This window comes from Solanum stenotomum, chromosome 12, assembly GCF_019186545.1.
Source record: "Solanum stenotomum isolate F172 chromosome 12, ASM1918654v1, whole genome shotgun sequence".
In the NCBI taxonomy this organism is placed as follows: domain Eukaryota; kingdom Viridiplantae; phylum Streptophyta; class Magnoliopsida; order Solanales; family Solanaceae; genus Solanum; species Solanum stenotomum.
The window spans coordinates 28572922-28598126 of NC_064293.1; the positions used below are offsets into that span (position 1 = coordinate 28572922).

The 25205-nt window shown below is 34.5% G+C and overlaps 3 protein-coding genes across 5 annotated transcripts; all 3 read left to right on the forward strand.

Moving 5' to 3' along the window:
- The first annotated feature begins 1052 nt into the window (after positions 1-1052).
- On the forward strand, positions 1053-8903 carry LOC125847807 (homeobox-leucine zipper protein ATHB-14). 3 transcript variants are annotated; one of them, XM_049527508.1, is made up of 19 exons: positions 1053-1197; positions 1618-1800; positions 3609-3768; positions 4092-4210; positions 4303-4393; positions 4506-4601; positions 4715-4828; positions 4930-5013; positions 5152-5307; positions 5389-5463; positions 5540-5646; positions 5951-6140; positions 6244-6432; positions 6542-6622; positions 6705-6839; positions 7112-7437; positions 7732-7846; positions 7966-8115; positions 8339-8903. In XM_049527508.1, exons 2-19 carry the CDS (start codon positions 1628-1630, stop codon positions 8483-8485), a joined length of 2508 nt encoding a protein of 835 aa, XP_049383465.1. In that variant the 5' UTR covers positions 1053-1197; positions 1618-1627; the 3' UTR covers positions 8486-8903. The 3 variants fall into 3 exon arrangements, with proteins under 3 accessions (XP_049383465.1, XP_049383464.1, XP_049383466.1); XM_049527507.1 differs by lacking the exon at positions 1053-1197 and having other exon boundaries at positions 1204-1800; XM_049527509.1 differs by lacking the exon at positions 1053-1197 and having other exon boundaries at positions 1204-1800; positions 4095-4210.
- An 802-nt stretch (positions 8904-9705) lies between these two features.
- Positions 9706-13515, forward strand: LOC125849304 (uncharacterized). Its single transcript, XM_049529367.1, has 3 exons — positions 9706-9901; positions 12398-12550; positions 13061-13515. The coding sequence occupies exons 1-3, from the start codon at positions 9786-9788 to the stop codon at positions 13161-13163; spliced, it is 372 nt and encodes a 123-aa protein (XP_049385324.1). The 5' UTR covers positions 9706-9785; the 3' UTR covers positions 13164-13515.
- Positions 13516-16540: 3025 nt separating this feature from the next.
- LOC125847290 (zinc finger protein ZAT10-like) lies at positions 16541-22768 on the forward strand. Its single transcript, XM_049526941.1, has 2 exons — positions 16541-16757; positions 22547-22768. Exons 1-2 carry the CDS (start codon positions 16542-16544, stop codon positions 22766-22768), a joined length of 438 nt encoding a protein of 145 aa, XP_049382898.1. The 5' UTR covers position 16541.
- Positions 22769-25205: the final 2437 nt, after the last annotated feature.

A 25205-nucleotide genomic window follows, 5' to 3' on the forward strand; every position in this document is an offset into this window, starting at 1 on the left:
ACCATTTATATGACAATGATGAGATGAGTTATCCCATATATATGGCGGGATAAGTTATTCTAGAAAAACTAATCCCTAAATAATTAATCCTGAGATAACTTGTTCCCAACCAAATGATACGTAAGTAGGTTATTTTAAGCTTGCCGTCAAGCAAATAGTTTCAAATAATTCAAGTAGTCAACTTACAAACGAACTCTTGAAAAAACTTATAGTTGCTTCCTCAAGCTTGCATTCAAATAGACAACTTGCAAATGATAATTTTTCGAAAGAACCTTCCAACAACAACTTTTTTTTATCCTCCAATAAATAAGAAGCTAAGGGGTTCTTTGAATAAGAGATATGAAATCATGATTTGAAAATCAGATTAATTTAAAGTTAAATTTTTGTTTGAATATGTCATTTAAATTTTTAAATTGTATTTTTTTTATAATCATGAAAATCAATAAGTTATGAAAATTATCAAAATTTCTTTAATTTTATCAAGTTATAAAAATTGAAAACACCCTTAAACTTGACACAAATTATTAGTTTCATTCCCGAACTACTGACCGCCTTAAAAACACTAATTTACTTGACTAATTAAATTTAGATACACCCCTAATCTACCTCATGACAAAACAAGTTGTCACAAACTCTTGTAGGAACATGAGACTCTTAATAAAAAATCGAGAGAAGTGTTAAAAACACCCATAAACTTAGCGAGAATTTAGGGGTGTATTTCATTCATGTTGCAAGATGAGGAGTGTATTTAAATTTAGTTAGTTAAGTTAAAAATATTTTTAAAACTATCAATAATTCGGAAAGAAACTAATAATTTATGTCGAATTTAAAAATATTTTCAATACTTATCTCTTTTATCAAACGAATAAATCACATCTTATGACCACAAAAGTGTTCTCTTTTTAAAAATAATTTTAAAATATTACAATATATTTTCATAATTTTTAAATTTTATATTCAATTAAACTATATCACATAATTTGGAACGGAGAAATTATCAATATTGAGAATGAGAGAATTTATTTTTTCAATATCATTCAATTAATGTCAAAAATCTCTATTTATGACCATGTTGTAAGATTAGTCAAACATCTCTAAAGACTCCCTACTCTAGCTTCTGTTTTCCAGTTTGTTTCTTATGTTTGTAGGTTATTATTACAGTAGCTTTGGTTTTTTCTGTGTGCTCTATGCATAAAGGTACTTTCTCTCTCTCTCTCCTCAACTTCATTGTCTCATAAATTCTCGAGATTGGCGTCAAGAGAAGGGGACCTCTGTTCTTTCTTTTCATTACTTAATTCTCTACTGGGGTTTTCTGTTTTTTTTTTCACTTCAAAAAAACAACTCTTTTCACTCTGTGATATATATCCGAGAGCAAGAACCAAAGAAAAGGGTATTTAGAGATAGTGAAGGAGAAGGGTTTTTTTGTTTATTAAAAAAAAAGCAATCTTGATGAGTTTGAGAGGAGGCTCTCTTGGAGTAGAGAGCCTACCTGTTGATTCAAGAACCAGTACCATCATTTCTTGTTGATACAAGAATCAGAAAAAAAGAAGATAAAAGGGTTTTTTTTTGTTTTTCTTGTTTTTTGTGTAATTGATTTTGTGATTGGGGTTTTTGTAGTAGCAAAGAGATGGATAGTAGCAAGTATGTGAGGTATACACCAGAACAAGTGGAAGCTTTGGAGAGGGTTTATGCAGAATGTCCAAAGCCAACTTCTTTGAAGAGGCATCAGCTCATTAGGGAGTGCTCCATTCTTTCTAATATTGACCCTAAACAGATCAAAGTCTGGTTTCAGAACAGAAGGTATAAATCATCATTTTATTCTAGAAGTAGTGAGTTTTGTATGCATCTATTTGAAGCTATTTTCAAGAATCTGTTTTTGTTAATTTTTGGTAGAGAGATTGCTAGGAAGTTTGAAAATTTTCCTTTTGCCCTAAATGGGATAGTGTTTTCTTGAAGAAAAAAGTGTTCTTTTTTTCAATATGTCTGGATGTGAGCTAAACCTTTTCCTTTTCAAGCTTTTCCCCCCTTTTTGAAATTGGGGTCAGATGATAAAAGGGACTTTTGAATGAGTTCTGTCTGTTTGTTCATTTTTTCTCTCGTCTTTCTGTGATGGAAGATAAAGTGTGGAACTGCTGACTCTGAATCACAAGGGGAACTTTTGTCATTGCATATTACTTTGTTAAAGGGCCTTGTTTTTCACTTTCTGTCAATTTTAGGAAGTGTAGGACTGAATAATTTTGTGCATTTTTGTTTTTGACTATCTGCACCTTTGATATCTATTTGTATTTATGGAGTGCTAAGTAATTTAGTGCATTTGGTTTGTTTGTCACCATCTGCTTCTGTAACTTCAAATGTTTACTAATTTAATGAGAAGATAGATGTGGACAGGTTTGATTCCTTCCTGAAAATGGTGTTCCTTTTCTTGACCTTCCATATATATGCTATACTTTTAATGAAGTTGCAATAATTAACTTGATGAAAGAAACTTTGATTTTCTCCTCCTGATCAAGCTGCTCTCTTTTGGTCTTAGTGCCTTTTTTTGAGCAACTCTTGTGGAATCATTTGCTTTTTAAAACCTGGTGTCAGTCAATGAGCACCTTCTCAGTGGTGACCCTTTATACTGTACTCGCATATATTTAGGTTTTGGGAAGCCATGATCTTTATTTATTCCGAATATTAGATTACCAAGTTTCTGGAATCGGTTCAGGTGTAACGGGGAGTAAAGACTGGATCTTGAACTTACTTTTTTGGGTTATCCCTCCACTAATAGACATTGCCTTAATCAGTACATAAAGGCAGCAGTTTGTAATTCTTAGTATTAGTGAAGTTGAAATTAAAATTAGTTCAAACTTCAAGGAATTCCCATTCAGCTTTGCTTGTTTCTTTCAAGTGAAATGAAAAATAATAAATTGCAAGCTTCTGCCTGATATATATGCATTTGCTAATTATAGTATATACATGTTTTTTCTTCTCCCAACTTACAATAGGTTAATATGCACACTCTATTTAATTTTGTTGCTATGAAGCTAAGGGGATCCTTCTCCTTCTGGTTTCATTTCTCTTTGATACAGTTAGAAGAGTAAGTTTGTAACATCAGGCGCAATCTCTTCTTTTATTTTTGAATTACTAGTTAAAGACAGAAAAATTTATCCGATTTGATAGGCTTATTTTCCTAAAAATCTTTTCAGGATTGACTTACATATCTTCAATATCTGAGAAATCATTTTTTGGACTGGTTAAGATGGCCCATGATGCGAAAGATGACTTAATGTGAAGCAAATACATTTGTAGATATCCTAAAAGAATAACTGGTTCTTAAAATACTCTTTGTTGCTAGAGTAGGGTCTTTGTTTTTTTTTATTAGCAAATCTTTCTAACTTGTTTTCACTCGAGAGTGGTAGATATGTGTATGCACCTATGTTTTCCTCAAATTCAAAGTCATATTAGAACTTTACTTTTCAGTATTTCTTTTGGCAAAATGTCATATTCTATTCACCATTCTCATAAGTCATAAGTCAATACTCTATTTAAGGCATGCTTCAGTTGGAGCACATGTATAGCTCAGAAGGGTAAATAGCTTAAATCAGTATTTCCTTTACCTTCTGCAGATGCCGTGAGAAACAGAGAAAGGAGGCATCTCATCTCCAGACTGTTAACAGAAAGCTGACTGCTATGAACAAACTGTTGATGGAAGAAAATGACCGATTGCAGAAGCACGTTTCACATCTTGTGTATGATAATGGCTTCATGCGGCAACAGTTGCATACTGTGAGTTCTCTACATGTTTTACAACCTTAGCATTTGGTCGAGATTCCAGTGCTATGAGAAAATTGGTTCTCACAGGGATTGATTAAACATTTTAAAATAAACAAATTTGATCTGTAGGGGTTTCTGTCATACCATATTTCAAATTCTTATGTTTAAATCTGCTTATCTTTTGTTGAAGCTGTAACTTACAAAGTTGACCTGCTAAAACTTGTACAAGCTGCATTCAATTCAGTCCCTTTATCCTTTCATAGATTGTGTACTACAGTACATGCCCTATATTGCATGCTTCTTTTTTGTGTAATGAAACTCAAGATGCATTGTAGCAGGTAAACAGTACGACCACGGATACCTGCTGTGAGTCTGTGGTCGTGAGTGGTCAGCAGCAGCAACAAAACCCAATGCCTCAGCATCATCCGCAAAGGGATGCTAACAGCCCAGCTGGGTAATTGGACTTTATCCTTTTATTCATCTGAATTATTATTATTTATGGTTGAACAACTAATTTATTTCTTTTTTTCATGTCTTCTTTTGAAGTCTTTTAGCAATAGCTGAAGAGACCCTGACAGAGTTCCTTGGTAAAGCTACTGGAACTGCTGTCGACTGGGTGCAGATGATTGGGATGAAGGTAAGTCTTCTCTTTGACTGTCCATTTCAAGCCTTTGTATCATTGATTCATTTCATATGTGTTAACCCCCCCCCCCNCCCCCCCCCCCCCCTCCCCCCTCCTCCTGATTTAGCCTGGTCCGGAATCTATTGGCATCGTCGCTGTTTCCCGCAACTGTAATGGTGTTGCAGCACGAGCTTGTGGCCTTGTGAGTCTAGAGCCCATGAAGGTAATTCCTGTTACTCCCTTTCTGATTGATATTACTTTTCACAGAGAATTGATGTCTGCTTTAGTGTGTCTTGCTTTAGCCTTGTCTTTGAGTTGTTGAAAGTGTTGTTTCAGGTTGCTGAGATCCTTAAAGATCGTCCTTCTTGGTATCGCGATTGCCGTTGCCTTGATATACTGAAGGTAATACCAACAGGAAATGGAGGGACTATAGAGCTCATATACCTGCAGGTTTGTGGTGTTTCTGTGCTTAATGTTTGGTTACTCGAGGCAAAGTGAATCTGAGAATTAAGTTGATTCAGCATTGGTTTGTTGCTATGTTACTTCACTAGACTTATGCACCAACTACATTGGCACCGGCTCGTGATTTTTGGACATTGAGATACACTACAAGTTTAGAAGATGGAAGTCTTGTGGTATGTATTAGGCATAATCCGAAAACATGTATTAGAACTTTCCCAATCCAAGTACTTGTCTCCATACAAGCAAATGTATGTAACAAGTATTTGCTTGCATTCATGTTTCTGGGCTTTAACATGTTGCCTCATTTGCAGATATGTGAAAGATCTTTGACGTCTAATACTGGAGGCCCTGTCGGGCCTCCTGCAACTAGTTCTGTTAGGGCTAAAATGCTACCGAGTGGTTTCCTCATACGGCCTTGTGAGGGCGGGGGATCAATCATCCACATTGTAGACCATATTGATCTCGACGTGAGTAAATTTAATTGGTCAATTATTGAGCATTGTTTTTATCTTGATTTCTTCTTTCTGAGCAAACATTTTGGTGCACAGGCTTGCAGTGTTCCCGAAGTCCTCAGACCACTTTATGAATCGTCCAAGATCCTTGCTCAGAAAATGACAATGGCTGTAAGAAATTTCTTATGTTTCTGTCTCGACAACTGGATATTTTGTGAAGTCATCTTACTTTAAGATATCCGTGCAGGCCTTCCGATACATAAGGCAGATAGCTCAAGAAACCAGTGGAGAAATTCAATATGCTGGAGGTCGGCAACCTGCCGTTTTGAGGGCATTTAGTCAGAGATTATGCAGGTAAAAACTCAGATGGTTGTTAGAGATAAATGTAGTACATTGTGCTAACAGTCTGAATCAAGCTTTTGAGCACTCATGATTAAAAATAGGCAGCAAATCTATATGAATATATTAACTAGGCAACCAATCTCAGTAGTGATGTTCAGATAAAAAAAATAGTGGAGCACTCATTATTAAAAATCCTGGATCCCCACTATCAGACAATCAAACACTTTTGGCTTTGATTTTCTTATATTAGTTCTTGCGTACAAGTCTTGCGACTAGTTTGCTATCTGGAATTTTTCATTCTCAATATTTACTACAGGGGATTCAATGATGCGGTTAGTGGATTTATTGATGATGGTTGGACAATTATGGGTAGTGATGGTGTGGATGATGTAACAATCGCTGTAAACTCATCACCAAGTAAATTCCTTGATGCACAATACAACACCTTGTCAATTCTCCCTACTTTTGGAGGAGTACTGTGTGCACGAGCATCAATGCTTCTTCAGGTATGTTAGGTTCAAATACTTATAGGACATATTGCTGTAATAGTATCACATAATTCTAATTGCTTGATGTGGTGTTATTCTCTTTTGCACTTCCCATTTGTAGGATGTTTGCCCTGCTTTGCTTGTCCGTTTCCTTAGGGAGCACCGTTCAGAGTGGGCTGACTATGGAGTTGATGCTTACTCTTCTGCATCTCTTAAAGCCAGTCCCTATGCTGTCCCTTGCGCCAGACCTGGTGTCTTCCCCAGTAGCCAGGTCATTTTACCGCTTGCTCAAACTGTGGAACATGAGGAGGTAAGTAGGTCATATGCTATATTTTGTGATTGTGACTGTTGCAAAAGTTGTCAATGGTCTCTGACTGATCATATAACTGTGGTTTAATCTGAATTTACTATGTACTTAGTTTCTTGAGGTTGTTCGGCTAGAGGGTCATGCTTTCTCTCCAGAGGACATAGCTTTATCGCGGGATATGTATTTGTTACAGGTTGATAGCTCTGCCTTGCTCGAGATTCACTTTGTTCTTTCTGAGAGTTTTGGGTTCTAATGCTCTTGCTATAACAATGCAGCTATGCAGTGGAGTTGAAGAGAATGCCACAGGTGCCTGTGCTCAGCTTGTTTTTGCACATATTGATGAATCTTTTGGTGATGATGCTCCATTGCTTCCATCTGGTTTCTCTGTCATTCCACTGGAGCCTAAATCAGTTAAGTGATGCCTATTTTGTATCTTACAACTTCAATGTGTTCTGAATTTTTGCTGAAGGAGAAACTTCAAGCTTTTTAGTCATGAGCTTTTTCTGCCTTTCATCTTTTAGAGAATTTTAGATTATTTATGGTGCTTTGAAAAGTTTATTAGCATCTGAAGGCACAATTTGGTGTTTGAGAAGTCACCTGGCATCCGAAAACTGTCATGGATATGTGGATTAGTTTCTTACCTTATTCTTATAGTTTATTACTGTTACTGCTTATGATGCAGGATTCTCCTAGTGCTGCTCGGACTTTGGATTTAGCTTCAACTCTTGAAGCTAGAACTGGTGGGACACGGCCAGCTGGTGAAGTTGAAGGACGCAGTTACAACCATCGTTCAGTCTTGACAATTGCATTCCAGTTTGCTTTTGAGAATCACTATCGAGAAAATGTAGCTGCTATGGCACGCCAATATGTACGAAGCATTGTAGGCTCTGTTCAGAGAGTTGCTATGGCTATTGCACCCTCTCGACTCTGCTCTCAGCTGACACCTAAATCCTTCCCTGGCTCACCAGAAGCTGTCACTTTGGCGAGATGGATTTGCAGGAGCTATAAGTATGGGTTCTAACTTCTAAGGTCTTTGCAGTAATTCACAGTTATCTGAGTATTGCACCACCAATTAGCGATTCCCGATGTATGCAGATAAATGTTGTTGTGTGTGTAGCATAGTATAAATGAAAGGTTCTCCATACACATCCAAAACTGAGGCCCACTCTGATTCATTTGCACCCTTGGATTAACAAATGTTGAAGGGCTCATCCCTTAACTTGCAACCTGATGTACTCATGGAACACTTTAACTTTGTTCCCAGTTTCTCTACCTAGTTTTACTGATTCAATGTGTTTTCAGGAATCATACTGGTGGAGAATTGCTACAGGTGGAGTCTCAAGCTGCCGGTGATGCTGTTCTGAAGCAACTATGGCATCACACTGATTCAATAATGTGCTGCTCCGTCAAAATGAATGTCAGTAACATCACCTCCCGTTGTTTCGATGTTATGCTTTTCTGATAAGAAAGGTTTCTTCATGATTCATTTTCAAGTTAAATCTGTTGATAGCTAAATGGTTTATCTACTTTATGCAGGATTCTGCAGTTTTTTCATTTTCAAACCAAGCAGGACTTGACATGCTTGAAACCACTCTAATAGCTCTTCAGGATATAATGCTCGATAAGATCCTAGATGAAGCTGGTCGAAAGGTCCTCCTTTCAGAGTTTCCCAAGATTATGCAGCAGGTTCGACTACCATCTTACTATGTGAATGTTCTAGGATTCTACATTTAATTAAGTCGGATTATCATGCGGAGATTTATGAACACTTGGAAATATGTTATTCAATACTTAATGAGTTTTATTCATATGGTGCAACGCGTACCTAACCACTCATGTTTAACAAGACGAGGTTTTAGAGATTATTAGCAAACAATTTGGTAATTTCTGATACCCTTTGTGCTTGTAGGGCTTTGCCTATCTGCCGGCAGGGCTATGTGTATCGAGCATGGGGAGGCCGGTGTCGTATGAGCAAGCTGTTGCATGGAAGGTCCTTAATGATGACAACTCCAGTCACTGCCTAGCTTTCATGTTCACAAACTGGTCTTTTATTTAAGTTCAAAACATATGATCTGTGTAAGGCAGGATGTGTGGCATTGGCTATCGACTCATTACTAGCCATTTTGTACTAAACAATGTCTTCTTCCAGTGGCGGAGCCAGAAATCCTTGCAAGGGGATTCCAACTTGTGACATAGAGCAAAGCAACCTTTGAACCCCCGTCAGTCGTCACCTCTGCTTTTAAAGTTTCCCAATGTCAAGAGGATTCAAAAACATGTACATAATGTATGAAAACTTCGTTCTCTTTATCTTATTTGCGCAGTATAATTTTTCGACAAAGGGAATTCAGTTAAATCCTTATTTGGTATTCTTGGATGTATTTGGAAAGTTGGTTGGGTTACCAACCATGAATGATTATGTTTTGCCTAGATATGGGGTCCAACTATTACTAATTGGGCTGCTAGCCTAATACTTATTGTTGGTTGTTAAGTTTCTACTGTTTTTCATTGGTTTCTTGGAGGAGGCAACATTATTACCAACATCAAGTACCTTTTGTAAAAGATGTTTCATCAAAATGTCAAACTAAATTTGGAAAATTGTTGATTTTTTAGTAACAATGAAAGTGTTGTTTGGCCAACTTGTTTGTGTTTGATGTGATTTTCTTAACAGACTAGGATCAGAATTGTGAAATGTCTACAAGATGCTATTATCTTTTGAAAAATTATTGTAAGTGGATTCAGTTGAGTCTTATCAGGCAGAAAGCAGGAATATATGTGTTTTTTTCCTTTTAATGCCACTTTAACTAGTAATTAAGTTTCTAACAGGCCAATTGATTTAATAGTTTTTTGATTTATCTTTGTTTTTTATAAATGAAATATTTGAAAATAACACAATTTTGTAGGATCATTTTCTTGATTCATCATTTTTTATTAAAAAAATCTAAAAATTTGAGAAGGTTAGCAATGTTAAAAATACTTTTGAAAGATTAACTATTCTAATAGAAAATAATGCAAGCTCACAAAAAAATTTAACTTTTTTTTCTTTCCGACTTCCTCCTTCAGAGTTGAACACAATAGCATGCCTCTATAAGAATACTACTAAACATTATCCGACTTACTTGCTAGATTGAAATCAATTCATTCAATAATACTCCTTCAATAGAAATTCAGACAAAAAATATTTTTGAAACAAAATATTTTTTGAAATAAGCAAATTTTAGGTCTTTTGGGGGGTAAGTGTAGTTTTGCAAACTAGAGAGGCTAGACTTGTAAATTATCGAAGAAGAAAAAACATGTTTATACAAAAATAACAAATGAAAATAGTAATCGTCTAAAGTAGTGAACGTGGTGAGAAAAAAATGGAGGAAACAGAGAACGAATCCATCAAATCTGCATCCGAAGAGATTTCCAGTGAATTCAAAACCCTAATCAATGCTAAGGATTTGGATTCCTTGAAGCAATTGCAAAACCTCATGTAATTCTCTTAGCTACCCGTTTTTCTTTTTTCTTCGTTTTCATTTGTTGATAGAAACTTTCCTGAGTAATTTCTACTATAATACTGATCTCGAGTGTGCAGTGAATTAAAGGGTCAATTGGGTTTCTTGAATGCTATTTTGTGGTGTGTTTGATGTATTTGAAGTTGTATTAACTTTTTATTCTGTTCAGTTTTTAGGCATTGCCTCATCGGGTTATACAGTTTAGGGTGGACCCAAGATTGTTTTTTTCCTTGATTTAGATAGAGTGATTGGCTTATTATGGTAATTTAGGATACTGAATGAGTTGGGTAGTTCAGAAAATGTTTAATTGATAAACCAGCCTTCGATCACATAGAGGAGTTCTAGCTGTTGTTGGGAAGGAACTCCAAAATGGCTTTCTTTTTACTTGATTTTAAATTGTGGGGTTCCTTTATTGGTGCTGAGTCAAACCAGTTTGGATAATTAAGATAAGAAGTGTTAAGTTTAAGATGGAAATGAGAGGATATGTTGCTTGGTTATGTGATGGACTGATGGATTTGTGTGTCCTCTTTTTTGGAAACCAGAATGTGAATGCATGTATGAGCTCTAATATTAGTTTCATAACTTAATTCATGTTAGGATTAAATGATGACATTTCCTTTTTTAGATTTCATTGGCTCGCTGAGCCTGGCCTGATAGCTAATATTTTTGCTTATGTTTAGCTCCCTTTTGTTTTGTTTAGAGCTAAGTTGCTCGGACTCGGGTGCGGATCTAGAGGTCGGATCCTTCATGATCTAATTTTTGAGATTCGGGGATATGGATCCATGTATGGATACGGGTGCGGGGATTCGCCTAAAAATAATTGAAATATTTAAAAATAGAGCTATAAAACCTAAATTATGAGATATTATATGGAGAACTTGAGGAGAATCCAGGAGATTAAAGGAAAAGGAGTGAAATAGAAATTCCTATATAAAAGGTATTCCATTTTCTTCAATTTCACCTTAGTTTTTGTATTGATTAAAGAAATCATTAGAACTGCCCAGTCTTTCCCCATCGATTTTGGTCAAAGTACTCAAAATCTGTTGACCAAATTGGACACGGATCCCACACCCACACCCATGTTGTGTCGATACGGATGCGGCACCAAAAGTGAAGAGTCCGAGCAATTTAGGTTTAGAGTATGCTGTAATGGAGCTAACAGCTTCCTTTTGTAATCTTTTCATCTTCTTGATGCCAGCAATACAACATCTTTCTTCTATCCCAAACAAAATCATGTTTGTAGTTACTATTATCAAAAAAAAACAAAATCATGTTTGTGTTTCCAAATTACTTTGGCACTACATGGGTGAATGTTTAGTGGGTGGGGTAGCATTTCCAAAAGTCAAAGTTTCTGTTGTTGCAAAAAATGACTATCTTTCATAGTTGTTGAGTCTAGATGTAAATCAATTGTTTTATATGTAAGCAATTAGACCCGGGCATGGCCAAGTCTCTCTCCTTCTATGATTAGCCAAGCTGTTAAAATTAGGATTGGGGAGCTGTATAGTGAATTAATGATACCAATCTTTGAATGCACTTAAGAGTTTAGATTGTCTATTGTATCTGATCTAGGTTAAAGATCATCTGGTCCGTATTTTTATATGTCAAAGCTCTTCGTGCATCAAGAGTTTGGATAATGAAAGTGTCTTTTGAGATATGTTGGCCAACAATTGCCAAGTCTCGAAACATTCAGTACCAATGTGAGACTGCTTTGGGTTTTGTATATTGAACTTGTAAAATCCCCTCTTTGAGTATGTAAAATTTGTTGCAATCTATCCATTACAACAACATAAATCATCAAAAAGCTCATATCTATCATATGATTGGGTTCTTTACCCCTTAAGATCATAAAGAAAGTTCCATACAGCAGTATTGGAATTTAGCAACCTGGTGATTAGGAATGAGAAAATATATGGGAACCAAAAGATCACCTCCTTAGTGATCTCTTATAGTGTTCTGATTTGATTGGAGAAATTTTCCTGAAGAAGCTTTATTGCAGTCATTTATCGGGGGAAAAAAGAAGAAAAAAAATGAATTTGAGAGAATTCTTATTAGCATAAAGTTCACATAGGAAACTCCTAATAAAGTTGCTTCCTGGAAGATCATAAAGTACCTAATGTCTTGTTTGGGGCTCTGACTTTTGGTTGAGTTTCGGTTGTTTTTCTATGAAGTCACCCATATGCTACATTCAAAACTTGCTCAAAGCGTTTGAAATCATGATTTTTCATCTGAGCACTAATGCTGTTTGTGATTAGAATGTGGTCATGAATAGTAGCCCGTTCCTGAACTCTTCGATGCTTCCACCTCCTTTAAACTTAACTTTTTGTCACCCTTGTGATAGCTTTTTGTCATAATTCTGGAAGTGATTTTTTACCATGTGATTGGTAGGTTCGTTCAGTCCTTTTTGTTCATTGTGTTATTGTCATTCTTGGTGCCTTTTTCATGATTACCTTATGTCTTGTATGCTCAAACTGCAGATTGGGACGGTTGCAGGACAGCAATGCAGTTCTTTCTCACTTCAATGAGTATTCAGAACATTGTTACGCAGAGGTCTCGGCAGATTTCTCTAGAAATACACGTCTCTTAAAATCTATGAAGTCAGACCTTGATTACATATTTCTGAAGTTGAGGTATGATATTTCTTTTCTTCCCTTTTGTTATTCTCTTCTTTCTGAATATCAATATCAGTTTTCAATAAATTCCGAAAGTAGCAGGATTTGCTTGACTATTCTGTATTTCTGCACCTAATAAATCATCTATACTAAATTGCTAGATATAAACTACTCAGTTCATTATTTGAACTTTTCACTAGAATCTACTCAATCTTTTCATCCGGGAATTCTGTGGAACACAAAAGTAAATGTTACTTCCTTGGGATTTTCTTCCGAAAGATGCATTTTTGCTATCAGAGCCACCATCTTCATTTCTTCAATTGTTTCATGTGGTACTTTGTGCTACCATTTCTGCAGTTTCATCCAACCTCATAGTCCTCCGGTGAGCATTTTGGATGATGTTGTAATGTTACATAGAGATAACCGGGCATTCTTAGACTACTGGCTCTACTCTCAAAATTGGGGAGCTTCTTTGTTTAGTGGTTAATCATTTCCTATTACTTTTAAATGTTTGTTTTCCGTTTTTAGGAACATGAAGGCAAAAATCATATCAACGTACCCAGATGCTCTTCCAGATAATACAACTATTCAGGCACTTGATCAAAGGCCTGATCTTGAAATGCCACAATAAGTAAGTCTGGTAATGTAAATGGTGGGGAAATGTTTGGCTTCTTCTATTTCTTCCATTGCAAATATGGAAAAGTAGGTTTAGGGTGGATAGAGCTCAACTGTTTTTATCTGATAGTTCTGCAGCGGTATATTTCTAGACGTGTTATGATAAGTTGCAGTCTCTCCTGAACAGTAGTTCTAATTCGATTTGTGCTTTGCATGTACCTTTTTGGTGACAAGGCACTGATCTGTTTATCGTAAGGATTCTGAGTTTCCGATTAAAACTTTGATTGATGACATGAAAGAGAAGATATTTCGTTCTCGGAATGAAAATGTATACCTTGTTATTATGAAATGACAATTTTCTTATGCTTTTATGGCATTTTTCAACTGCTGAACATAGTGGGAAAACTAGTTGACAATGTTAAATCCAGTGCTAATAGAGCTTTAAAAGAGCATAGGACAAGATCATCAGATTAAAGTTCCTAGATTTCCATTTGAATATTTGATTAGTCGAAATTTTTAGTAAATATTATAACAATCATTGTATTTAAAGTAACAATTCTTTACGCGATCCTCCTTCATATTCCACCCGAAGAACTCATCTGACTTGCCGTCTTCTCATCAATTTGAAAAAACTTGGCAAGAAGATCAACAGGCACCATTAGATTAGCGATAGATTTTGTTATTAATCACAAAATTTGTCCGTTGCTAATTCATTAACTTTACATATATATAAATTATAGTGAATAGTTGTAAAATTAATTTTGATTACCATAATTTTCTAATGTGGAATTTACAAATGACAAAACACTGAGGTGATGAGTGGCATATTTTATAAATTTGACAATAGAGCGAAATGGTAAGATCATATTATAGGAAAGTAATAAAATTTTGAGACGTATATTGCACGTGTATATCAAAACATGTAACATAAATAACAATCTTTCTTTCTATTTTTGTTTGTCATTGATTTTTATTTTCTTTCGTAGTGCGTATATAATCGTTATATTGTCACTAATTTTACATATAATAGTAAAATGGAAAAAATTGTTTTTTATTTATTATAATTTTTTTAAGTAGAATTTACAAAATGACAATGGTATAGCGAGTGACATATCATAACTCAGTGACAAAAGTTAGGCCTTTCTGTTATTTATATTTCCTAAATAATTTCCACACAATTATTTTAGTTATAGTGATAAAGAATAGATTGTTTAAATGTTTATACAATTGAACTATGCCGACCTCTAATTTTATATTTAGGAGGTTGAAAATCAATATATAAACATAAAAATTCTCTAAAATACCTTACATATATATGATGTAATTTTTGTCGAGAAGGTTTGGGTGAACCCCTCGACTAATTAATACATCTACATATGTTTTATTCTTTTCACGTGAGTTATAGTAAGAGAATTAACATCAGTTAAGAGAAAATATAATCATGATATATAAACTTAGTGGTCAATTATTACCTCATGTTGTTTCAGTACTGTTTGCAATAAATTTTAAATATATAGAAAATAAATAAATCACACAAATAAAATCTGAAGAAACATGAATATATTGATAAATATGCGGGTATAATTCTGTTCCTCCATTGATTAAACTCTCCTAAGATTTATTTATGATTCGAGAGCCGTTAGTGGCGTATTTCTCAAACTAGGATGATTTAGATTTGACCTCGATATGAACATTCCATCAACTTATGAAATATTTGAGATCTTGATCTTTAAAAACACCCAAGAGTTTATGGGATATTTTGAGATGCCTTTTAAGGGAATTTAGTACCCATTATATAGGCATAAACTAGAGTTTAGGGTTGAGTAGCCTCCAAAAATTCTAATTGAAAAATGAACACACCTTCTAGAGTCCCAATTCAAATTGAACACGTCTTGTAGAGTCTGCAAAATTTCAATGTCTACAAGTACTTCATTATTTGAAACAAATTTATCAAAGAGAGATTATATTCTAACAATTAATACAACGAAGTGATAAGATCATACAAAAAATATTATATTTTTGACACGTATATTGCATGTGTATATCAAATTAGGTAAAAATAACAGTGTCTCTTTTAGTTGTTATTTATTATATATTTTTTTAGTGTGAGAAATTAAAGTAGATTTTTTATTACAAAATTAAACGGGAAAAGGATCAAGAATACCCCTTAACTTATTTGAAATGGTTTTAAAATACCCCTCTTTCACCTTTTGGTCTAAAAATACCCCCATCTTTGTTTTTGGTTCAAAGATATCCCTCCTTCCACCTTTTGGTCTAAAAATACTCTTAACCTCAATTTAATTAAATTGAATTCTTTACTAATTAGTTAATTCCTTTATTTATTCTAAATTTTTTTTAAAATTTAAATTCTTAATAGTAACTCATCCCAAAAAAATTAAAATATTTAAGTCAAAGAAATAAAATAAAAAATCTATCGTGTAAAAATAAAAAATAAAATCTTCCACGCTAATCCAAAGCAAAAAATGAAAATAAAAGAAAATATAGTTTGGGACACCAAATTAAATTACTTTATAATTAATGCCACAAGAACGTGTTTTTCGGAATGGTGTAGAAAGTTTTCTTTTCCCTGCCCCCAGCCTCTCTCACTTCGTTTCGTTCTTCCTCTGTACCGTCGCTTGAATAAAGACACCCGATCAACCCAACTTTCCCAAATACCCCCATCGGGATCATTTAAACTAGTTTTGTTATTTAACAATATCAAAATAAGAGAGGTGAACGGTAATATCTAAAATCAAAAGAAAGATTAGAATTATAAAGCTAAATGAGAAATAATTATTCTATAATTGTTTCATCGTTTATTCAAGTTTCTGATTTATTATTATTATGTTATTTATTAAAAAGTAAATCAAAGAAAATACTAAATATTAATATAATTAAATTTTAACATGAAAATTTAATATAATTTTCAAAATCACTTCAAATAAATTAAAAAATGATTCCACAAAGTAAAACATAAAAAATAGTGTATAAGACATACAATAAAATAAAGAATTTATTGTGTAAAAATGAAGAATAAGAATTTCAAAAATATTATTGTGTTATTTTAATAATAAGAAGGGGAAAATGATAAATATATCCTCAAACTATCGTAAATGGTATACAAATACCCTCCGTCATACTTTTGGGGGGGAAAAGGACGAACTTACCCCCGAACTTTGATAAATGGTACATCTATGCCCTCCGTTATACTTTGGGTCCATCTCAGCCCCTGTCGTCCAATTATCGATACACACATGCCCCTCTCACTAACGACCCCCTCATCCTTTACACGTGTCGTAATCTTAATTAACTACCCGTTTGACCATTATTTTGAACCCATAAACTAACCACCCACCTTATAAACCCATACCCACCCGATTCACTCTAAATTGAGATGGCCCTTGAAGCTTTGAATTCTCCAACTGGTACTTCAAATCCGCAGACATTTCAATTTGAGAGCAAAGGTCAGCAACAGCTTCGGTACCTTGAGAGTTGGACTAAAGGGGAGAGATCTAAGAGGTCACGGAGTATGGATCGTCAGCCTACTGAAGAGGAATATTTGGCGCTTTGTTTGATTATGCTTGCGCGGAGCGATGACTCTGTTAGTCAGGTACGTTCTCTACCACCGCCGGTGCCAGTGATGAAAATCCACACGCCGTCGGAGAAGATTGAGGAGAAGATGTTGTATAAGTGTTTGGTTTGTGGTAAAGGATTTGGATCTTATCAAGCTTTAGAAGGACATAAAGCTAGTCATCATAAACTCATCGCCGGTGGCGGCGAGAGAGATTATCAATTAACTACCTCAACTACTACTAACGCTATCAAAACTACTAGCTCCGGTAACGATAACGACAGTGGAAGGACTCACGAGTGTTTGATTTGCCACAAGTGTTGTCCTACTGGACAAGCTTTGGGAGGACACAAACGGTGTCACTACGACGGCGATAACGCTAACAGTAGCGTTAACACTAGTGTCGGAGTTACGGAGGAGGAGGACATGAGGTCTACAATCAACCACCCTAATTTTGACTTGAACATTTCGGTGTTGCCGAAATTCTGTCCTGGATTTGGTTCCGGCGAGGATGAGGTAGAGAGTCCACATCCGACGAAGAAATCTCGGCTATCTCTACCTCCAAAATTTGAATTATTCCACTCAATTCTCATTTTTCAACTCTCAAAATTTTTGTGTTTTTGATTTTGTAGTGATTGAATTGAAAATTGACAGAAAGAAATGAGTAGAGTTGGTGCAGAATTAATGGAGATTGAAAAAGAAGTAACAGAAGAAAATAGAGATGGTGATGATGAAGTGAAGAGAATTCCTCCATGGACTAAACAGATTACAGTACGAGGAATTGTGAGATAGGAACGATACTCGGAAGATTTGGGTCTTTTAATTGACTTAGGATATTTTAGAGGGAATCGGGTAGGTATGGGTTTATAGGGCGGGTTGTTAGTTTATGGGTTAAAAATAATGGTCAAACGGGTAGTTGATTAGGATTATGACACGTGTACAAGATGAGGGGGCTGTTAGTGAGAGGGGCATGTGTGTACCGATAATTGGACGACAGGGGCTGAGATGGACCCAAAGTATAACGGAGGGCATAGACATACCATTTATCAAAGTTTGGAGGTAAATTCGTCCTTTTTCCCTACTTTTGGGACATTGGTGTCCCTGCTGTCCAAAAATTAGTGCATATATGTCTTTCACTCTAACGGAAGACTAAACAAAGACACATGGCACATTCTTATCCGTCGATTTGATATTTAATAAATATCGCGTTGGTGGATAAGATTATGACACGTGTATGTCTGTTAGTGTAAAGGGTATATATGTTCTACTTTTTGGACGACATGGGCACCAATGTCCCATAAGTATGACGGATGGTATCTGCATACTATTTACGATAGTTCAACGATATATTTCTCATTTTTTCCCTAATAAGAATAAGAATTTTGAGTTTTTTTATTTTTTTATTTTTTAGACTTAAATGTTTTAAATATTTTTGGATAAATAAAGAATTAACTAATTAGTAAAGAATTCAATTTAATTAAATTGGGGTTTAAGAGTATTTTTAGACCACAAGATGGAAGGAGGAGTATCTTTGAATCAAAAACAAAGATGAGGGGTATATTTAGACCAAAAGGTGGAAGAAGGGTATATTTGAGTCATTCCCAATAGATTAGGGATATTTTTGGCCCTTTTCCCAAATTAAACTGAATAGATCATTATTATAAGATCTTTTTTTTTGTTTAAGGTGGGCAAGAGCCTATAAAAGAACAACTTTCACATATAGCAAACATAAAAATCATAGTTGTATGTTATAGCTATAGTTTGCATAATTGCGCTCCATATCAAACTTTATATGTGATATGACTATTAATATGTATATTTCACTATACATATACAAAAGAAGCAATTGTATAATCTGTTTCGGTATACATATACAAAAGAATCAATTGTATAATCTAAGTTTGTGTAAAGCGAGAAAGAGAGAAAGACAAAAGAAAACTGGGTAGGGAAAAATCTATATTTGTATAATCATAAGTGTATAGGATGAAAATATATGTATTTGTATTTGTATATACAATTTTCTCTCGCTTTATACAAACACAAACACAATTTATACATTTGTGTTTGTATAAAGTGAGAGAGGTGAGTGAGAGTGACTAGCGAAATCTCGGAGAGGGAAACGAAAAGATATGTATATATACAATTTTCTCTTGCTTTATACAAACACAAACACATTTTATACATTTGTGTTTGTATAAAGTGAGAGAGGCGATGAGAGACTGCCCAGCGAGAAACAAAATTGGTGAGCGAGAAAATCAGGGAGAGAGGGGAAATGACAACAGTTTGCTACGAGTTACAATTAAATCAAACTGTAACTATAACATTTAATTTGATTTGATATTTTTCTATTTTATACAATTTTCCTATTTATTATTAACATAAAAGGAGCCAACAATATTTACAATGACCAGGCCCAATTGAAATGCGGTCAAGCGAATCACTAAAGCAAAAACAAACTAACCTAAATATAGAAACAAAGAAGAAACAACTCTAGATAAAAATCTGAGGCTTGATGATTGTCGGATCAGGTCGATCTAAGCCTCTTCATCGTTTTTGAAGGCGTCGTTCGAGCGTTCGTTGAAGACAAGCTTAGGGGTGTGGATCCATTCTGGTAAGCTCAAGCATAAACCTCTTCTACTATATCTCTGTCTAACCCTAATTCTCTATACTACAACACAACAACCTCTCCATGACGAGTCATTGAACTGACGCATGTTGACTCCTAAAGGTAAGTAAATCAGACCTGAAAAGAAATTCTTTAAGGACTTCTTATCTAGTAATTATCAATTCTTGCTTTCTATAGTCAGAAAAATAAGGCTCGATCAACCTAGCTAATACTAGTAATCCCTCTCATTCAATTCATATCTGATGGATTGAACCCTACAAATGATTAATACCAACATCCAGATTTGAATCTATGAGAAAAAATACTAAATACATGAGATTGAGTCTGAGTCTAAAACTGTATAGCACCAACACTAGACTCATATGTGATCTGCATAATTGGGAGTCACAATCTCAAGCTAATTCATAGGTGAACTGGACAATAAACTATTTAGCAGAACAAAAGTTAATACAAATTCACTTGTCTCACCAGATGCATAATACGCAAACACTAGAATCTAATTCAGATGAGATGAAGAGTACATAACCAGCTACTAGATGAATTTATTGACAACCATTGAACCTTCAGAGGTATAGAGTGAGCTAAAATAGACTTAACAATATTGTCTTATCCTAAGATGGGGAATACCCTGTTTATCTGTATTGATGATTCTTCTGCCTACAACTGGTATATCTTGAAACTATTTAAATTCAAAAGTACCTGCAAAATTAAAAGCTAGGTTAGTGAAATAATCCGCAAGAGTATTTCCCTTCCTTGAGGTGTGTTGTACTCTTACTGTTATCAAAATCCTTGTTTTGTTAATATAATTGACCTCCAAAGTCACACTCCAAAGAACAATTCAATCTCAATTCAACATATTAATCAATGACAAAGAATCAGATTCCAATATAACTTGTGAAAAGCTATTCTTTAAACAACATTCAAGTCCTTCCTTCAAAGCCATAGCCTTAGCCAATATGTTTGTTGTGTCTTGGATCCTTAACCCCTTTGCCCCCATCAAATCACTAGAAGAAGCCCTAACACAAAATACAATAGTGCTAGGGCTAGGATTACCTCTTGATACCCCATCTGCGTTACATTTTCACCACCCCTAAGGAGGTAGATTCCACCTTACCACCCTAGATGTAAAAATAGGCATGAAACTATCCAGCAGAGCAACCATGTGAGGCTAATTATTTGGAATATTAGGATATTTAAATTTCAACTTAATGATTTTTTTTATAGTGTTGGAGATATCTCAAATAACTCTATTAGTAGAGTAAGAACCACCATGTAAAATGGTAGTTCTCCTTTTCCAAAGAAACCATAAGATGAATTGCATTAAGGGGTCGTTTGGTAGAAAAATAAATAACGCAGGGATTAGTAACGCAGAGATTAATAATGCAGGGATTAGTATTATTGAGATTAGTACTGCAGAGTATACTTTTTATCAAGTGTTTGGTTCATTGCTTCCCACTGCATCTTGTGTATGCCTTAAAACTCTATAAAAAGCTTCTTTCCAATTATACCCTTGATTTATTATGATATTTTCTATTTTATATAATCTAGTCAAAGGTAGATAATTGCCGGATAATATTATGGCCGTCTAACTAGCTAGGAGAAGAACAATTTTGTTGTAATGTTTGCTATTTTCTCACTTGAATTATTTGAGGGTAAATAATTGTCATCTTAATAAATTAATCACTTAAGAAAATGTTAATTTTCAATTTAGAATAGATAGACCATCCACTTTAAAACCGAAAAGACGGTAAACAATAGTGAAATCGACTATATCATCTACATTTACACATAAAAATTACAATTTGTAGTTTTAATATATATGCAATTTATAAATTGTTCAAAATACAAATAATTAGAAACCACATATAAATCAACAAATAATATATTCAATTAAGATCACAAACGTCATGTGGTGATATATTTATCTTTTTAATTAGTAAATATTAAACAATTCACATTTTAAATATTGTATTGATATGTATTGCATTTATTTATCAACAAACAACTCTCTCTAAATAATAAAATTTGTAAGCTAATTTATTTAAATAAATTTACTAGTACAAATATAAAACATAAAATCAAGAAAATAAATAAAATAATTAAAATAATTTNCAATTTTCTTTTTTATGTTTATTATTTTACTCTTTTAATTTAAATATTTTTTAAAATTTAAATATGATGTTCACTTGCCTTAATAGGCGTGTGATCTCACTCTCTTGCCAACTCAACCATATTAATGCCACATAAGCATGATCAATGGTCAGAGGGGTTTGATATATTGTGTTTTATTAAGTATAAGGGTTCAGATGACAAAAGGTTAAGTAGAAGTGTTCACAATACAAACAGGTACAAGTATAGGTATCCACCAGACCATTTTGCCAAATAATTATTCTATAATTGTTTCATCGTTTATTCAAGTTTCTGATTTATTATTATTATGCTATTTATTAAAAAGTAAATCAAAGAAAATACTAAATATTGATATAATTAAATTTTAACATGAAAATTTAATATAATTTTCAAAATCACTTCAAATAAATTAAAAAATGATTCCACAAAGTAAAACATAAAAAATAGTGTATAAGACATAAAATAAAATAAAGAATATATTGTGTAAAAATGAAGAATAAGAATTTCAAAAATATTATTGTGTTATTTTAATAATAAGAAGGGGAAAAGGATAAATATATCCTCAAACTATCGTAAATGGTATACAAATACCCTCCGTCATATTTTTGGGGGGAAAAAGGACGAATTTACCCCCGAACTTTGAAAAATGGTACGTCTATGCCCTCCGTTATACTTTGGGTCCATCTCAGCCCCTGCCGTACAATTATCGATACACATATCCCCTCTCACTAACGGCCCCCTCATCCTTTACAGGTGTCGTAATCCTAATTAACTACCCGTTTGACCATTATTTTTAACCCATAAACTAACCACCCGCCCTATAAACCCATACCCACCCGATTCACTCTAAATTGAGATGGCCCCTGAAGCTTTGAATTCTCCAACTGGTACTTCAAATCCGCAGACATTTCAATTTGAGAGCAAAGGTCAGCAGCAGCTTCGCTACCTTGAGAATTGGACTAAAGGGGAGAGATCTACGAGGTCACGAAGTATGGATCGCCAGCCGACTGAAGAGGAATATTTGGCGCTTTGTTTGATTATGCTTGCGCGGAGCGATGACTCTATTAGTCAGGTACGATCTCTACCACCGCCGGTGCCAGTGATGAAAATCAACACGCTGTCGGAGAAGATTGAAGATAAGATGTTGTATAAGTGTTCGGTTTGTGGTAAGGGATTTGGATCTTATCAAGCTTTAGGAGGACATAAAGCTAGTCATCAGAAACTCATCGCCGGTGGCGGCGAGGGAGATGATCAATCGACTACCTCAGCTACTACTAACGCTATCGGCGGCTAGTCAGTCACGAACTACTTGACTTTCTTATGATGATTTAATGTTAATGACCTCATTCAATCTTTTTTTGAGCCTTCGCTATCGTGGGCTAGATGGATAGCTAGTAGTTATGAGCAGCAGTCCCCTGACTATAGATAGAAAACGATGTAGAGGTGTTTCGGTAACGGTAACGACAGTGGAAGGACTCACTAGTGTTTGATTTGCCACAAGTGTTTTCCTACTGGACAAGCTTTGGGAGGACACAAACGGTGTCACTACGACGGTGATAACGCTAACAGTAGCGTTAGCACTAGTGTCAGAGTTACGGAGGAGGAGGACGTGGGGCCTACAATCAGCCACCCTAATTTTGACTTGAACATTTCGGTGTTGTCGGAATTCTGTCCTGGATTTGGTTCTGGCGAGGATGAGGTAGAGAGTCCATATCCGGCGAAGAAATCTCGGCTATCTTTACCTCCAAAATTTGAATTATTCCACTCAATTCTCATTTTTCAACTCTAACAAAATTTTTGTGTTTTTGATTTTGTAGTGACTGAATTGAAAATTGATAGAGAGAAATGAGTAAAGTTGGTATAAAATTAATGGAGATTGAAAAAGAAGTAACAGAAGAAATTAGAGATGGTGATGATGAAGTGAATAGAATTCTTCCATTGACTAAACATATTACAGTACGAGGAATTGTGAGATAGGAACGATACTCGGAAGATTTGGGTCTTTTAATTGACTTAGGATATTTTAGAGGGAATCGGGTGAGTATGGGTTTATAGGGCGGGTTGTTAGTTTATGGGTTAAAAATAATGGTCAAACGGGTAGTTGATTAGGATTATGACATGTGTACAAGATGAGTGGGCCGTTAGTGAGAGGGGCATGTGTGTACCGATAATTGGACGACAGGGGCTGAGATGGACCCAAAGTATAACGGAGGGCATAGACGTACCATTTATCAAAGTTTGGGGTAAATTCGTCCTTTTTCCTTACTTTTGGGACATTGGTGTCCCCGCCGTCCAAAAATTAGAGCATATATGCCCTTCACTCTAACAGAAGACTAAACAAAGACACATGGCACAATCTTATTCGTCGATTTGATATTTAATAAATATCGCGTCGGTGGATAAGATTATGACACATATATATCTATTAGTGTAAAGGGTATATATGTTCTACTTTTTGGACTACAGGGGCACCAATGTCCCAAAAGTATGACGGACGGTATCTGCATACCATTTACGATAGTTCAGTGATATATTTCTTATTTTTTCCCTAATAAGAATAAGAATTTTGAATTTTCTTTATTTTTTAGACTTAAATATTTTGGGATAAATAAAGAATTAACTAATTAGTAAAGAATTCAATTTAATTAAATTGGGGTTTAAGAGTATTTTTAGACAACAAGATGGAAGGAGGAGTATCTTTGAATCAAAAACAAAGATGAAGGGTATATTTAGACCAAAAAGTGGAAGAAGGGTATATTTGACTCATTCCCAATAGATTAGGGATATTTTTGGCCCTTTTCCCAAATTAAACTGAATAGATCATTATTATAAGATCTTCTTTTTTTTGTTTAAAGGTGGGCAAGAGCCTATAAAAGAACAATTTTCACATATACCAAACATAAAAATCATATTTGTATGTTATAACAATAGTTTGCATAATTGCACTTCATATCAAACTTTATGTGTGCTATGACTATTAATATGTATATTTCGCTATACATATACAAAAGAAGCAATTGTATAATCTGTTTCGGTATACATATACAAAAGAATCAATTGTATAATCTAAGTTTGTATAAAGCGAGAAAGAGAGAAAGACAAAAGAAAACTGGGCAGGGAAAAATCTATATTTGTATAATCATAAGTGTATAGGATGAAAATATATGTATTTGTATTTGTATATACAATTTTCTCTCGCTTTATACAAACACAAACATAACTTATACATTTGTGTTTGTATAAAGTGAGAGAGGCGAGTGAGTGGCGAGCGAGATCTGGGAGAGGGGAACGAAAAGATATGTATATATACAATTTTCTCTTGCTTTATACAAACACAAACACATTTTATACATTTGTGTTTGTATAAAGTGAGAGAGGCGATGAGAGACTGCCTAGCGAGAAACGAAATTGGCGAGCGAGAAAATCAGGGAGAGAGGCGAAATGACAACAGTTTGCTGCGGGTTACAATTAAATCAAACTGTGGTTATAACATTTAATTTGATTTGATAGTTTTCTATTTTATACAATTTTCCTATTTATTATTAACATAAAAGGAGCCAACAATATTTACAATGACCAGGCCCAATTGAAATGCGGTCAAGCGAATCACTAAAGCAAAAACAAACTAACCTAAATATAGAAACAAAGAAGAAACAACTCTAGATAAAAATCTGAGGCTTGATGATTGTCGGATCAGGTCGATCTAAGCCTCTTCATCGTTTTTGAAGGCG

Coding starts and splice junctions, on each gene's coding strand:
- LOC125847290 (XM_049526941.1), top strand. CDS start 16,542: ATGGCCCTTGAAGCTTTGAATTCTCCAACTGGTACTTCAAATCCGCAG. Junction 16,758..22,546: donor GCGATGACTCTGTTAGTCAG/GTACGTTCTCTA, acceptor TCTATTAGTCAG/GTACGATCTCTACCACCGCC.
- LOC125847807 (XM_049527508.1), top strand. CDS start 1,628: ATGGATAGTAGCAAGTATGTGAGGTATACACCAGAACAAGTGGAAGCT. Junction 7,438..7,731: donor TGGATTTGCAGGAGCTATAA/GTATGGGTTCTA, acceptor ATGTGTTTTCAG/GAATCATACTGGTGGAGAAT. Junction 8,116..8,338: donor TTCCCAAGATTATGCAGCAG/GTTCGACTACCA, acceptor TTGTGCTTGTAG/GGCTTTGCCTATCTGCCGGC.
- LOC125849304 (XM_049529367.1), top strand. CDS start 9,786: ATGGAGGAAACAGAGAACGAATCCATCAAATCTGCATCCGAAGAGATT. Junction 9,902..12,397: donor AAGCAATTGCAAAACCTCAT/GTAATTCTCTTA, acceptor CTCAAACTGCAG/ATTGGGACGGTTGCAGGACA. Junction 12,551..13,060: donor TACATATTTCTGAAGTTGAG/GTATGATATTTC, acceptor TTCCGTTTTTAG/GAACATGAAGGCAAAAATCA.